We start from the raw sequence: 16,855 nt of genomic DNA, 5'->3' as shown, positions 1-16,855 counted from the left end.
AAGCCTGAGACTCGTCATGTTTAGTTTAACATTTTGACTTCTTTTTTATTCTACAATTGTTGACAATAAGCTCTGTTTTTTCCAGTGGAAGAAATTTTAAAAAGCTCCAATATTATTACTGCGCGTGATTTCATGGCCACCAGCAGCATAAGAAAGTGAAATTCAGTCATATGTTCCACAAAAACACAGTTATAGTAAACCAATCTCCAAAGAATCTGAACCATGTTTATAAAAATCTGAAAGCATTGCTGAGGAATTATATTTATATTGGATTCAAATGCGGGCTCAAAAAGAAATACAAAAAAGTAATTGCTCACGTTCAATAATCAAATGCACCCACTCACCGCTCATATCTTGGCCAAGAACAATATCTGAACAGCCATGCATATTATGATGCTATGTGATGGGAACAAGAGGAAGGCAGAATTTTCAGCTGAATTTGGTGAACCTGAAAGAGAGAAAAACTATAGTTAAACATCCCACTGATTTAAAAAAAAATTAATGATAAAAAACGTGAAAAAAAAAAAACCTGGAAGACAAACAAGTGGATTGACATGCTGGCCGCAGCGTCCAGGCAACTCTTGAGCTTGTGTCACATTTATGCCTACCTGCTCAGCTTGTCTGCTACCCTTGTTGCTTATCATACCACACAAGCATTCTGGTTGGGATTTAATCACAGATTTCAGAGGATCGCAGCAGCTATCTGGCACATCTGCATCATTTCCATTAAGATAATTCAGGCAGGGAGCAATCTGGTTTAGGCATGAGGAGGAGCTCTGCCTCTGCCTCTGACTCTGACCCCATCCCACCACCATCAAATTTGCCACAATCACTAGTATAGTTACAACGTACGCCCTAAACTGCTTCATCTCTCAAAATCCAGCTGATCTGGTCTGCCTTTAATTTCCCAACACTAGCAGACATTTATACAACACTCAAGTTTTGGAGTTGGTGATCTAACTTCTGCCGTGCTATTAGTTGACTCTTACCTTGGGACTTTCAGTTATCAGACCAAGTGCGACATTTGAAGTTGAAGGAGGGCGGCAGTGGCCGTTGGATAGGTACAGCTAACTTTAAACCACTAAAAAGCGACCATTTATGGTAATTAGACCTTGTATGTAAGCAATGAAGCCTAACTGGGCATCACCTGACGCAGGGCATAAGAAGAACCCAGATGCGTGCTTGGTTCGCCTAAGCGGGCCAATAGTACATGTTTACCGTGCCATTGCCAAGTCTTGTTAATAATGAAATTAAAAATATATTTAAAACAAAAATATTCGTTTTAGCATTTTATGGATTTATAATATCTTTATTTTATTATAATTTTTATCATGAATTTCTTATAAAACTTCTTTGATTAGTTTAGCATTTTATAAAAATCTTAAATTTGCGTATCTTATTCGTAATATATAATTTATAATTTGATACTTAAATTATATATTTTTTTCATTTTGGTGTTTAAACATATTTTTTTGTCACAAGTGGTATATAAACTAATTTTTTTCTCAAATTAATATCTCTGTTAGTTCAACCGTTAGTTAAATTATTAAGTCTATAAAAAAATTAATTAAAAATTATCATGTCGCAAAAGAAAGACAAAAAATATTATTTTTCTTTATGTATGTATGTGTTTATGAATGTATGTAGGTATGAGTTCTTTTTACTTTATTTCTTTTATTTCTTTTTCCTCTCATTCGCTTTTTCTGGGAGTGTGAGCATTTTTTACTTCATTGTTTTGATTAAGGTTTTCAGAATTATATGGATGGTCGAATTAATCTGACCACTAGTTTTCGATTTGATCAATTCAACTAGTTGAATCAAATAAATTATTAAAAAATTAATAAAAATAAAAATATTTGAAATAGAGAAAACCGGTCGAACTGACTGATTCAATGATTTTTTAGCTTGATTCAACTGGTTTGTATCTGTTCATGGATCAATAGGTTCAACTCCTATCTCCAGACTAATACCTCGACCAATTATTGGTCCAGTCAATCTGATCAGTCAATCCAATCCGGTTTTAAAAACATTGATTTTGATCGATGTAAATAACATTTTTGATCCTGTTATATTGAGAAGCAGACGATAAAATTTGAAAAAAATTAATCACCAATGTCTCAACCTCAAGAGGGAGAATTTCAAGTATTGTTGGCATTGCCAAATATTATAAAAGCAGAAAGAAAAAATAGAAAAAATAAAGAGCGAGAAATAATGTAAAAGAAAATAAAAGAATTAATTTTTTTTAAAGTTTATATCACGTAATTGTCTATTATTGACTAGAATTTTTTTTAACAAATATAACATTTTGGTGTAAAATGGGCAACGTAAGGACAGTTTAAGTACTATTTGTGATTAAAAAAAGTTTAATTACAAACTTGGGGAAAAAGTGCATAGCTTAGCTATTAATTCGCCGATTAAGCCTTCTTTTTTTTTTAAATTGAAACGGTTTCACTAATTATTGGACTATCAAAGATACCAATTTTTTAGATTAACGGAGGTATCAATTTTTAAGTTCAACTAATCTATTTTTAAAATTGAGAATGGATAAATTAAAATACTAAGGGTTTGTAACAACCCTAACCCCTCTCCATCGTTGGATTAGGGTCACGGGCATTACTAACAAATCAAAACAAATAATCAATCATAATCAGCATGTAAACTAACCATTAACATTATAATATATAGGGGTGGTCACAACAATCTAATACTTTCATACTAGAATCTTATAAAATTGAATGACGAATCGTGCTATGCAATGCTAAACTTGGTCTTCCACTGTCTACACTCTTATCACTATTTATCCCTTCTTGAATGCTAGAAGTTGGTTACATACAAGACTATTCCAATTATTTGCATTAGAGTATTGGGCCATACTCCGACTATTTATTTTATTTATCTTCGATGATGTTAGTAGAATGCACTTAATTTATATATGTAAATCCATTCTAATTCAGCGTAAATGTTACTCTTACAGCCCCTATTTCGAGTTTATGGGACCCTAAAAGTAGTTTAAAAACAAATAGGGACTAATTTGGAACATTTTTGAAAGTTTAGGGTCATTTTTGAAAATTCCTAAAACAAGGAACACACGGCAGTGTGGAATGCCCCAGCCCATGTGACTTTCAAAGTTGGGACACACGGCCGTGTCCTAGCCCATGTAACTCACTGACTTAAGACACATGATCGTGTCTCAGCCCGTATCTTTGCTCATGTAACTCACTGACTTGGGTTACACGCCCGTGTGTGACACACGGTCGTGTGCACCTAAAAGTACCTTAAAACTCAAGTTTACCATTTCCTACTTGCTTGGGAACTAAGAAACTCAATTACCAATCATTTAACCTACTCAAAACACGATTAAGCATGCTTAAAACGAGCTAAAACAACCTATTTTAAGTGCCTAACCAATGTCCCTCGTTAGTACCACAAATTATATCATCAAACACACTAGCAAAGCAATCAACCATTCAAGCTTTCCTTCATGCCAAATTTCACCATAATTAGACTAACATTTAGCTATTAAGCTACTAAACTTTAAACTAACATATACCAAAATATTGAGCTAAGCTATTATACCAACATAGCCTCATTCACTACCATATTTACATATGATCATCATTTCATTAGAAACTAAAATAACATCACATTAACAAACCAACTATCAACCAAGGACTTCCTAGGTACATGCCATTACAAAATAAGATATCACCACACTTGAGCTCAGGATTTGTTATTTGATGCTGAGTTAGCGATAAGTCAAACAATACCTAGCCTGAGCACAGAAAACAAAATCGCACGCTAAGTATAGCTCAATGGTATTTCTATAATCCGAACAATTTAACTTAATATGTGTAATCAAAATGTGAGAATGTAACAAGAAATGTCATGCATTTATGTTTCAAATCCATAATAAAATTTTCTCATTCTTTATTACATCCACTAAATTCCACATGTTCAAGTATATATATATCAATGGCATTTCATATAACTTTTGAATACATCAACTCATGCAATGGCATGATTCATCTCTTTAATCAATATTTGAATTCATTTCAAGTTTCACATCTCATTTCATCATTCCATATTTCATTTCTCATCTTTTCCATTTCAATATCAAGTACATTAATTATTATTTTACTTTCCTTTATTAACACGACTTAGACTCGGACGGATATATGGATCCAACCAATACACTAGTTTGGCACCCAACGTCTCATTGGATAAATCCAAAGTAATAACTGCGCCCGGTGCTATATAAATTGACACCCAGTGTCTCATCGGTTAAACCGAAGCAAATTGGCACTCAGTGCCTCATCGACTCAAGGTCGAAGAAATCCCTGAACTTTTCTTATCCTATGGCATGCCATCTATATTCGACTTAGCTCGAAATAGTTAATAGGGTTCAACTTCACTTTCAAATATATCCAATGTCCAATTCTCATATATGCACATTATCACATATAAACATATATTCAATTCAATCTTCATATATTCAATAAATTCATAATATACCAAATTAGTCCATTTCAATCGACTATGAATTCAATTCAATTTCAAAGTACAAAAGTACTCACCTCAAATGCTTACCATATGCAACAGTTCAAAATGTAATAATTTATAACTTAGGTTGGATTATAGAAACATAAACTGTGAATTCCAATCTATTCGGCGTCGATTTTATCTTTCCCCTTTTTACTCAAGGATTCCGATACGACGTTAGCTACGGAATAAAACAATTAAAATATATTAAAATTGCACAACTCAAAGTCACATTAAATTTCAATTTTCACACTATGTTTTGCTTATTCTTTAATTTAGGCCCTAAGCCGAGACTAGTTTTTAACCTTCACATATAATTTTATATTTTTATACTAATTTCACTGTAAACTATATTTAGCTTCCTCTTTTCCAATTCGACCCCTTAATTTTAATTTTTTTACAATTTAGTCCATAATGCTCAAAATCAACAATTTATTCCACAATTTAGTTATTTTGTAACACCCCTTACCTATGTCCAACGCCGGGACAAGGTACGAGGCATTACCAGACTTAAACATACACATACATGAAAAAATTAGGTCATAAAATTTCTTTTAATTCAAAAATTTTCAAACACATGCATGTTGTCCCTTATTTGGGTCTACGAAGCCCAAAACATACATCGGGATTGATTCGGGACTAAATCAAGAACTTTGAGAAGTTTAGGAAAACTCAGAAAATTTTCCCATGAAGCAGGGTCACACGCCTATGTGGACATATGGACACGCCCGTGTGTCTTTGACACACCCGTGTTCTCAGGCCGTGTAACTCTCTGTTTATGATATCAGCATGCAAATCGAACCATACGGCCGGGCCACACGCCCGTGTCTCTAGGCTGTGCCCCTCACACGGTTGAGACATACGGCCATGTCTCAGCCCATGTGGCCGACACTTAGGCTACTTTCCAAGCCTTCATGTTACCCATAATCCCTTACAGTCTTATGCACATCAAAATCACAAATCATGGCATCATTTTAGTGATTAAACACCTCTTGGTAAGATACATTCATAACATTGACATGTCCTCTTACATGTAATGCACCTACTTATAAAATACCAAGTCTAGATTCATTATCTTACCTTCATAAGACACGTCATTTTGGTGACCACTTTTACCATTATGCTAAGTTACCAACTTACCCCTCAGGCACTCATATTTAACCATCGTCATGTTGTTTTTATAACATACAATTACTACATAACTATGATCACCTTAAATGGTCATAGAGCATACATTCAACACACATGTCATATTACCAACCATGCATGGCAACCAAACATAATCACATCATAAACATTGGACATAACATGAATAGCTAGAGTTACAAACTGTAATGAATATGAGCCACATCTCATGGCCAAATACATATAACTTAATATAAGCCAATACATTTGGCTAAAATCATGATAACACATGTCATAAAACTAGATCCCTATACATGCCATGTAACGCCCCAAACCCGGTCCAGACGTTATGGCCGAATTCGGCGTGTCACATTGAAGTGTTTTTTGAAAACCATGTTTTCATTGAAAACCCTTCTTGATGTAAAATTCATTGGAGCATTATTGTAAAACTCATGTTTTAATTAAAAATCTTTGAAAAGAATATTTTCATTATAGATTAAAGTGAATGGAAGCTGTGCACCAGGTAGGAAGCCAGAAAAGAGGAGGTGAGTCTGTTGGATTGCTTAAGTACCAAGCTCTTCATGGATCCAATCCTAGACATGCACACATTCATTGCCACACTTAAAGCATATTACTTGTCCACGAACAAAAAATTAAGTTTAAGTCCATTTAAAATATTTGTTTCCTTTGAAAACATTTACGTTGTGAAAGCTTTGCTCGGTAATCATAATATTTTGAAAATAAGTAACTTTTATAAAACGCGCCCTAGAGCTAACCAATTTAATAACCCAAAATATTAAAAATAATAAAAAGAGCAGCCTTATTACAACTTAGACTAGAATAAAAATAATTAAAATAATAAATGCGAAAGTTATTTTAAAGAAAACAGAAACTTAATCTTCGTGGCCACTCTGAATCCCACCCAACTCCAAGTCCACCAACTAGGGCTCACCTGCAAGGATGGAAGAGAAAGGGGGTGAGTTTGGAAAACTCAGTGTGTAAAGTATCCCAACCAGAGCCCAAATCGGTTCAAGCTTTACTGGGCCTAAGCCCTATTCAGAAATCAATATTAACTGGGCCTTAGCCCATATCAATATTAATCTGGGCCATAGCCCCTTACAGTATCAGAGTATATTGGGCCTAGCCCGTATCAGTATCAATCTGGGCCGTAGCCCTATCACAAGTCGAGATATATTGGGCTTTGCCCATATTAACATAATTGGGCCCACTTCAATACAGTTGGCCCATAACAAAACAGTCTCATATGATTAATGCATGATAACCCCATCCAACCCTGCACTTGCCTCCGTCCATCCCTACACTTTCTGTGGGGAATAGATCACCCACGCCATCCCTACACTTACAGTGTTAGCACCAGTTGCGGCACTAACTATAATCCGCAGCAAATCTGCTTATATCAGAATATATGGTACAGCCACCAGAACGGGTTCTTCCTCCATAACAAAACCCAACCCTATGCAACAGATATACATGTCATGGCATATAACAAACAAAATCCGAATATCATGCATTTCAGTCAAAATTAACCCTAGGGGTATAACGATCATTTTGCACCTAAGGGTAAAACGGTAATTTTCATACCCAGGGGTATTTTAGTAAAATTCACTATTTTAGGGTTTACATACATCCTACAACCGTTAACACACCAACAGAAACACTTACCGAGCGTCTTTACTGAATTGGGCTCGTTGGCCCATTAACCAATTTTCGACCCATTAAGCCCAAATATACCGAAGTGCACGAAATTGCGCACTCTGTAATCATACCGCTTTAGATTACCAAAACTAACAAACAACCATCTCACGAGTGCTCGCACGCTCGCAAGTTCACAAAATTCTGGCTTTCCAGCATTTCGGCTTTTCGCCTTTTGCCGATCTAGTCTATGAGTGGATGTCGTTTACACACCTGTTTGCGACGAAACGCTGACGAGTTCCACACATGAACTGCCTACAATCAATTACTAATACGTTAACTATGAATCCATAGCAACTTATCTGCAAAACTCCTTACTAAAAATCGACCATTAACACTTTAGGCACTAGTGTTCTTACCTTTGCCGAAAAAATGGACTAGATCTAATTCTGGTCGTTCCAAATATCCAAGCCCTCGATTAGTAGCCTTTAATCCACATTATAGGAAAACAAATCAGATATCACTACTAAACCCTTTGAGTACAATCAACAGGCACCCTTTGCATATAGGGGTTTTTCGGCTTTTACCGTAATTCATGAATAACGAAAGAAAGATTCAAGCGTTTACCTATATCGTTATGACACTACTCCCAATCGATTGTAGATCCAACCACCGCACAAGAAGGGAAAATACTCAACCAAGGGTTCGGCCTTTGCAGTACCTCAAAGTAGTAAGATTTCGGTTTTGGAAGAAAAGATACGAGGTTTGGCTTCAATGGAAATTCGGCTAACCAGTTTTGTTGAGGATTTATGAGAGAAAAGAAGAAGAAGAATATGAAGGATTTAGGTTCGGCAAAAAGATAAGATGAGAATCGACAAGAGGAGAAAGAAAAGAGATGAGGCGAAGAGATGAGAGAAGGAAAGAAAAGAATAGAAAATAGAAGAAGGAAAAAAAATAAATCCAAAATATACGACATTTAATATAGCTATGGCCGAAAGAGTGCCTTTCGGCATAGTAATTCTTTTTAAATTCCAATTCCCTAATTTGCTCATTGATTTTAGGCCAAATTCGAAGTTTGAATTTCATTCAAACTCCCAACCGATCAGCAGCCTTTTCCACCTGCTTGCACTGCTTCAGCATGCTGCCAAGTAGCAAAAATCCAAACCTTGCATGCGCAAACCCCAGACCTCCGTTTGCCTCGTGCCCAAGCCCGTGCTACTGGCCACTGCACCATACTTCCTTCCTTACTAATATATGGTCACAATTAATTATAAACCTTACCTGCTTCAGTTCTGGCCCACTTTAAAAATTAAACAGAATTCGCCCGCGTATGGACTCGAACTGCGCCCTCTCCATATGCCCACCACGCTGCTGCCACTGAGCCACAGGCGCTTCTTGTGACATAGCTCGGTCGCAATTATTCTTAAACCTTACTTTAGTGCGATCTGGCTTCTTAAAATAAAAACCAAGCCTTTGCGTGTGCCAACCCTCGAACCTAGGCACTATACCACACTCCCAGCGCCTCTGCCACTGGGCCGAGCTTCCCTTTTGTGTTACCTTCTAACCCTAACTTTATATAACACTTCCCTACGTCGTTCCCTGATATAAAGAAAAATAAAACTCTTTTGCACATGTTGGGAGTCAAACCCCAACTCTTCTACCTAGCATGCTTAGCCACTAGGCCAGGTGCTCCTTTATGCTAAAACTCAGCCCAAGTTATTAATAAGGCCTACTGCCCAGATTCCCTAAGGTAGCATAAAATTAAAATTTTTCTAGAGTCTTAAACACCAAAACAATAATACTTCTATAAATATATATATATTTCCTTATCTAATAATAATAATTGTAATAATAATTTTATAAATATATCTAATAATAAAAATTTCAAATATCAATAATACAGTAAATAATAATAATTTTCATAAAAATTTTTCAAACATACATGCAGTAATATTTTTCTAATAATAATTTTATCTCATAATACTAATTAAAATTTAGTAAAAATTTAAAATATCTATAATAATAAATATAGTAAAAATTTTCTAGTAGTAATTCAAATTTTTTTTTCTTAAACGGTAATATTTAAAACTTCCTAATTATTCAGGTTTCCTTCTATCCGAATCCCAAACTCAAAGCCCAACTCTTCTAGGCCCCAAAAATCGGGGTGTTACATGCCACTCACTTGAAAATTTCTAACATGTGCTTCATTATCCCAAAGGTAGTGACTTGATAGTGTGATGCTGCCTCCGGCGATCTCCAACCCCAAGCTAACCTGTCAAAGCTAAAAGAAATGGAAAAGAGGGAGTAAGCTACATGCTTAGTAAGTCCATATAAAAATAATATGCAATTTATCAATATGCTTCCACCAATTCTTACAACATGATCTCAAGGTAATACTCTCATAATTGCCTATTTACCTATGTTTAGGTCAAGCTATTTTCTCAAGTCACAGTCACTAAATTATTTATATCAGGAGGTACGGAACGCTAAATTAAGATCTGTAAATTTTTTCTGAAACTAGACTCACATACCTTCTTACCATAAAATTTTTAGAATTTTTAGTTTAGCCAATAAGTACAGTTTATTCTTTAAAGTCACCATTTTCTTGCTGTGTGATAGTTTTGACCCCTCTTCACTAAAAATTAATTATCTCATAATACGGGACTATGATAATGTTCTTGTCTATTTCTCTTGAAAATAGACTCATCAAGGATTATAAGCATATAAATTATAACCCCTAATTATTTTTTACAATTTTAAATGATTTTTCAAATCAAAAAATGGGATTTCGAAATCATTCTGACTCTATCTTAAAATAATTTAAATATTTTATAATATGAAACTCTTTTGCTTACACCGTTTCTCCTATGTGAAACTAGACTCATTAAAATTTAATTTAATATTTTATTCAGCCTCTAACTCAATTTCCACAATTTTTGGTGGATTTTCAAAGTCAGACTACTGCTGCTGTCCAAAGCTGTTTTAGTGTAAATTAATGATACTAAGTTTATCACACATTATTAATTCATTTTCACCGCATTGGTAAATATACATATTTATATATCATAAGTATATGCCTATGATCACAAGGTCATCACAAAATCATTCTCATAGGCATGAATCACCTATTTACATCTTCACCCAATATGCATCATAAACCGAAATCATTTCTCATGAGTTTGGCATACATACCTGTGTTACTCAACATGCTCATATTCATTCCTTACTAATCATACAACATGAATTGAATTCACATCTCATCAATTTCATATAAGTACCTATACCACTCACCACATGGTCATAAGTTCTCTCATTTCAATATAAACCGTAAATCTCCCGTTAAACCATTTGGAATACTACAGGATATTCAATAGCCCCAAACATGGGATAAGATGCCGACGCCATGTCCCAGACATGGTCTTACACTGGATAGCACATCAAAGTCGATGCCATGTCCCAGACAGGTCTTACATTGACTTTCATATATCGAGGCCGATGCCATGTCCAAGACAGGTCTTACACTGGCTCTCATTTATAGGTGTCAATGCCATGCCCCAGACAAGTCTTACACTGACACACAACAAGCTGATGCCATGTCCCAAATGCATGTCCCAGACATGTCTTACACTAGCTCTCGTCTCAATGCCGATGCATGTCCCAGACATGTCTTACACTGGCTTGCATATCTCGAGGCCGATGCATGTCCCAGACATGTCTTACACTGGCTCCCGTAATGTGGCCGATGCATGTTTCAAATATGTCTTACACTAGCACACATATCACCCAATGTCATGGCATGAATATCCAAATATATTCTTTATGTTCAACCGGAAGTCTTTATTATATAAATTCTCATTCACAACGTAAATCAACAATTCATACTATACTAATCGTATAATACATGATAACATTAAATTTTGCATTATTTACGTACAACTTACTTGTTTCAATGGAATGTCATATTCCATCAACATATAATTAAATACAATCATAGCAAAATAGATTTCAAGTATATTAACAATAACATGGATAACATGTTTATTTAGTCACACAGACTTGCCTCGAATGCAATTTCAGCTAATTACTCTATTTTAGTCCATAACCTCGTACATTCTAATTTAAGCCCCAAAATCAATTTTCTTGATCTAACATGATGAAATTCACTCATTTAATCATTACATTAATTAAAACATTCTATAATTCACAATTTGGAAAAATGATCGTTTTGCCCATAGACTTTACAAAAATTATGATTTTACCCTTAGGCTCTTAAATCGATTTTTCTCAAATTTCCTCCTTTACCAAGCCTAGACGAATACTTTTTATAACTATAGCAACTCACATTTTCAATTATTTCACACATTTACAACTTATTTTATAACTTTACAAAATAACCCTTTTTAGGTGTTTTCATGCAAACTTCTTTCACAAAAGTTGTTTATTACACAACCAAGACTCATTTTCTTTCATAAAATTCAGAAAAACACATGAATACTCTCATGAAAAAACCCTATAATTTCAACCATTTTGCAAAAAAGTCCCCTCATTAGCTAGATTATGCTACAAAGGTTTCAAAAGTACAAAAATTATCAAGAAATGCCATCAAAATCACTTACTTGCAAGGGTGAAGAGTGGCTGATATTTTTGAGCTTTCAAAACCCCCTCTTTGCTGTTATTTTCGGTGGATGAAGAAGAAAGATGAAAAGATGACAACTTTTTCCTTTTTGTTTTATTTTAATACCAAACAAGTCACCTAATACCCACCAATTTTGACTTTTCAATTTCTTTATCTCTATGGCCGGCCAAGTCTTTATCTAAAGGTCTATTTGCTCTTTAAAGACCCCTATTTATGGTTCTCTAGCTATTTAACACATTTAGCTTTCAAAAAAAAACTTTTACCCTTTATGCGATTTAGTCCTTTTTCTCAATTAAGCTCACAATCGCTAAAATTAATTCGCCAAAATTTTCATGTACTTATATAATAATGCTATGACATAAAATAATATTGCAAATAATTTCTCTGGCCTCAGAATAGTGGTTCCAAAACCACTGTTCCGAGTAGGCCCAAAATCAGGCTATTACGCATTTTCCATTTCTAACTTAAAAATCTATTTATTTAATACTTGAATTATTCAACAATGTCAACATCTAAAATCTTGAACAATACTAAAAATTACAACATGGGTCGAGTAGCCCTAAGTACCGGAATTTTGAAAACATAAAAATTACTAGTATAGGGACTAAATTGCACTAACTAATTTGGATTTGAAATTTAAATCCCCTTAGGCCGTGCATTACTCTTCTTCTTTTCTTTTTTTTTTCTTTGTTTAATTTGCATGCATTTTCTCTTTCCCATTTTCATTTCTTTTCTTTATAAGATTCTATTATATTATCATTATTATTATTTATATATACATTAAAGTTAACATATATATAATATATATAATATACATGTAACACCCCTAACCCGTATCCGTCGCCGAAATAGGGTTTTGGAGCATTATCAGAATTTACAGATCAAACAGACAGAAATTTAAAACATTTCACAACATATAATATTCATATCAGAAACCAATCAAATTCATACATACTATCCCTTATTCGAGCCCTTGAGGCCCAAAATACGTGTTAGAAATAAGTCGGGACTAATTCGAAAACTCAGAAAATTTTTCAAAACTGCAGGGTTCACACGGCCATGTGGTCAAGCCGTGTGACTTACACGGCCAAGAGACACACCCGTGTCTTAGGTCGTGTGGGCATTCAAAAAAGGGACACACGGCTGTCTCCATGCCCGTGTAACTCTCTGACTTGGGTCACACGGCCAAGCCACACGCTTGTGTGTTAGGCCGTGTACCCCTTTCAAAATGGCCTTGCACGCCCGTGTGCTAGCTATGTGTCTCATACGACCGAGTCACATGCCCATGTGTCTGGCTGTATGGACCTAAAATGTGCCCTAAACAACAAATTTACCATTTCCTACATGCTTACCATTAAACAATTCAAAAATCATTCATTTAACATGTTCATAAGCACTTAAACACTAACTTAAATTCACGTCCATATATCTTGATTTAGTTCAATTTACCATGCCATAATATGGCTTCAAAAAAAAATACAAGATTATATATATATATCAAACCAATACTAAACTTATAACCTCATTTACAATCCATCCACAAAATAACTATTATTTAGACACCCTAGGTACATGCTGACACAAAAGGTAAACATAACCACATTTGAGTTTGGGATCGTTGTTGGATGCTGAATCGGCAATCAAAAGTTAAGTACCTAACCTACACATGGAAAACAAAACCGTACGCTGAGTAAAAATCAGTAGTATTTCTATAATTTGAATATTTAAAGACATAATAATATAATATGGACATATTAATTATAAGCACAATTGAATATTTAAAACCACATTTATTCATACAATGGCATTAGCCATTTAAGACTCAAATAATAAATACTTCATTTTATATCATACTCAATTGCCATCACTTGCACTATAATAGCTTTTCTCAATTTGATCCACATATCATTTAAACAATAACATTATCCATTCCATATCCAATTCATGAATACATAATTCATGTATCCCATTTTCATGTTTCAATTCACTATCCCATTTTCAATTCACATATAATATCATCCAATATCAATCATAGTACCGTTTTATTTAATTACCCCTATTAACAAGACTCAAACTCGGACAGATACACGGATTCAACCAACACACTAGTTTGGCACCTAGTGCCTCATCGAATAAATCCGAAGTAATAACTTCGCCCAACACTATATAAATTTGACATCTAGTGTCTCATCGGTTAAACCGAAGCAAATTGGCACCCGTGCCTCATCGACTCAAAGTTGAAGAAATCTCTGAACTCTTCCAATCTTATGGCATGCCATCTATATCCGACTTAGCTCGATACAGTTAATAGATTTAATTTCACTTTTCAAATACAACCAATATTCAATATCCAAATTTCACATTAACACATATATTCATTTCAGTTCAATTCAATTCAATCAACTTTAAATCAATTCAATAATCAAAGTGCCATATGTTCACTTTAACCACTTACCATATACATTAATTTAAAATACAACAGTTAACAACTAGGTTTGGATTATAGAAATACAAACCAGGAATTCCGAGCTACTCGACATCAACTTTATCTTTTTCCTTTTTAGTCGAGGATTCCTGTACGACGTTAGCTACGGAATTAAAATAATTAAAATTCATCAATATAATACAATTCAATTTCATATTGAATATTTCAATTTTGACTAATTTTTATCATTCACAATTAATCTTATATTTTTACACAAATTTCACTTTAAACTAAATTTAACTCCCTATTTTTACTTAAACCCATAAATTTTAAAATTTTCTCAATTTAGTCCCTATTACTCAAAATTTACAATTTATTCTACAATTTAATCTTTTTTCATTTCTAGCTTAAAAATCTATCAATTTAATCCCTAATAATAAGATTATTCAACATTAACAACCTTTAAAAACTCAATCAATGCTAAAATTTCGACATGGATCGGGTAATACTTAACACCGAAATTCTAAAAACATAAAAATTATAAGAAAATTGACTAAATTGACTAACCAATTAAACTTTAAACCCTAAAAATCCCTAAGCCGTGCGTTGAACCTTCTTTCTCTTTTTTCTTTTTTCTTTCTTTTCTTTCTATTTCGTATGGCTTTCTTTCTTTTAATACTTTTTTTTGTTTTATTATAATTATATAATATATATACTTAATAATTAATTTAACTTTAATGATTATAACATATAAAATAAATTTACACATGTAAGTTACTAATACCGTGCACTTAATAGAATAAGGTATAATTCCTTCTTTAGTCCCTTTAATTATTCTTTAATTTATAATTCAACTTTCGCCCTATATGCAATTTAGTCCTTATACCTAATTACTTTTAATTTATGCAAATTCACTTGACCGAAATCTAATTAACTACACAACTAGCTTCGTAAATATTTATTAAAAATATTTACGAGTCTAATTTACGGGAATAAAGTCCCGAGAATGTATTTTTTTCTTCAATTTGGTTCTTTTTAATTAATTAACTATCGAAACGTTAAAATTTCTTAACAAAACTTTAATACCACTTAATGACACTTCGTAAATATTTATAAAAATATTTACGGCTCAATTTATAAAAATAAGTTCCCGAAACTATTGTTGCAGACATCACTAAAAAACTGGCTTTTATAATACACATGCATATTATTTAACCCATGGTCGGCCCCCTATACGAAATCATTAATTAAGTGGCATAATTGCTACTTTAGCCCCTTTAATTTATTTCAATCTATAATTTAACTTTTAACCCTTACACAATTTAGTCCCTGTACCTTAATAACTCTTAATTTCACGAAATTTAATAATTCAAAAATTAATTCACTACTAAACTAGCCTAGTAAATATTTAATAAAAATATTCACGGGTTTGTTTTACGGGAATGGAGTCCCAAACTTCACTTTCCGACACCTTTGACTATTGGGTCGTTACTGGATTTTTCATTTCTTCATTATTATAAGCAATACATCCAACCTCTATTTATGATTCATTGTTTCTATCTCAAGCCTTATTTCAATTTCAATTTCATTTCGTATTTATTTTAGTATATCTATTTTTTTTTACGTCCAACCTCTCCCCGTTTTTCCATCTTGTGTGAATCATTTCATGAAATATGTGTGCAGATAGTCCAAAGTTGCGAGAGTTAGCTTTTGATCTTCTAATCAAAAAGCAATGTTGATATTAATATTAATTCTCTCTCTGTGATGAATGATTTTGGGTCTTTGACCGGTAATTGTTTGAAGGACAACGATGGTTCTAATGAAGACTGTAACACCAAAAAAGTAAGATTCAAGGAGGTGGATGGAAATCTAATAGAAAACATGGTGGTGGATGTGGCCTCGGTGAGTGGTGCTTCGTGGAAGATAAATTGCTTAGGGGGAAGTTCTGGATCTTTGGTCTCCTCCATGAACCGAGTGTGGCTATTGATGGAGATTTGGATTTTGAAGAGAGTGATATCTTGAGATCCACCTTAATGGAATTCCCGCCATTGAATTCTCTGATCGAGTCAAGAAAATTTTTGTCAAAGACATGGAAACCACGGTGGTGTAAAACTATTGGGGCGTAATATTGGGTATGGTGTGCTTTTCAACCAAATTTTGAGTCTTTGGAAACCATCTAAACCCTTTCGATTAATGGATGTGGAGAATGGATACTACTTGGTCCGGTTTCAAAATAAAAATAATTACGAGATGGTTTTGACTTAAGGACCTTGGGTGGTTTTTGGTCACTACCTCACTATTCAGCCGTGGATGGTGCAGTTTAGTCCGTTAAGGCCTTTCCCTCGTGTGATTCTAGCTTGGATTCGATTCCCGAGTTTACTGGGGTTTCTGTACAAGAAACGGGTGTTTAAAAAAGATCGGAGGATTGGTTGGAAAAGTGGCCAAGATAGACATTAAAATGGATAGTGGGGCAAGGG

The 16,855-nt window shown here is 34.0% G+C and overlaps 1 protein-coding gene and 1 long non-coding RNA gene across 2 annotated transcripts; both read right to left on the bottom strand.

Moving 5' to 3' along the window:
* Positions 1-230: 230 nt before the first annotated feature.
* On the bottom strand, positions 231-958 carry LOC107895922 (non-specific lipid transfer protein GPI-anchored 30). Its single transcript, XM_016821123.2, has 2 exons — positions 530-958; positions 231-448 (listed from the first exon to the last, which is right to left on the bottom strand). The coding sequence occupies exons 1-2, from the start codon at positions 867-869 to the stop codon at positions 348-350; spliced, it is 441 nt and encodes a 146-aa protein (XP_016676612.1). The 5' UTR covers positions 870-958; the 3' UTR covers positions 231-347.
* Positions 959-5,820: 4,862 nt separating this feature from the next.
* LOC107895923 (uncharacterized) lies at positions 5,821-12,031 on the bottom strand. The gene is made up of 5 exons (XR_005926743.1): positions 11,934-12,031; positions 7,945-9,598; positions 7,737-7,803; positions 7,591-7,632; positions 5,821-6,616 (listed from the first exon to the last, which is right to left on the bottom strand). It is a non-coding gene; the product is annotated as an uncharacterized lncRNA (long non-coding RNA).
* Between the last annotated feature and the right edge of the window lie 4,824 nt (positions 12,032-16,855).

This window comes from Gossypium hirsutum, chromosome A05 (assembly GCF_007990345.1).
Source record: "Gossypium hirsutum isolate 1008001.06 chromosome A05, Gossypium_hirsutum_v2.1, whole genome shotgun sequence".
NCBI lineage: Eukaryota > Viridiplantae > Streptophyta > Magnoliopsida > Malvales > Malvaceae > Gossypium > Gossypium hirsutum.
Note: the sequence above shows the minus strand (reverse complement) of the source record. Positions and strands in the feature narration are given on the sequence as shown.

Coding starts and splice junctions, on each gene's coding strand:
- LOC107895922 (XM_016821123.2), bottom strand. CDS start 869: ATGAAGCAGTTTAGGGCGTACGTTGTAACTATACTAGTGATTGTGGCA. Junction 449..529: donor TCCACTTGTTTGTCTTCCAG/GTTTTTTTTTTT, acceptor TCTCTCTTTCAG/GTTCACCAAATTCAGCTGAA.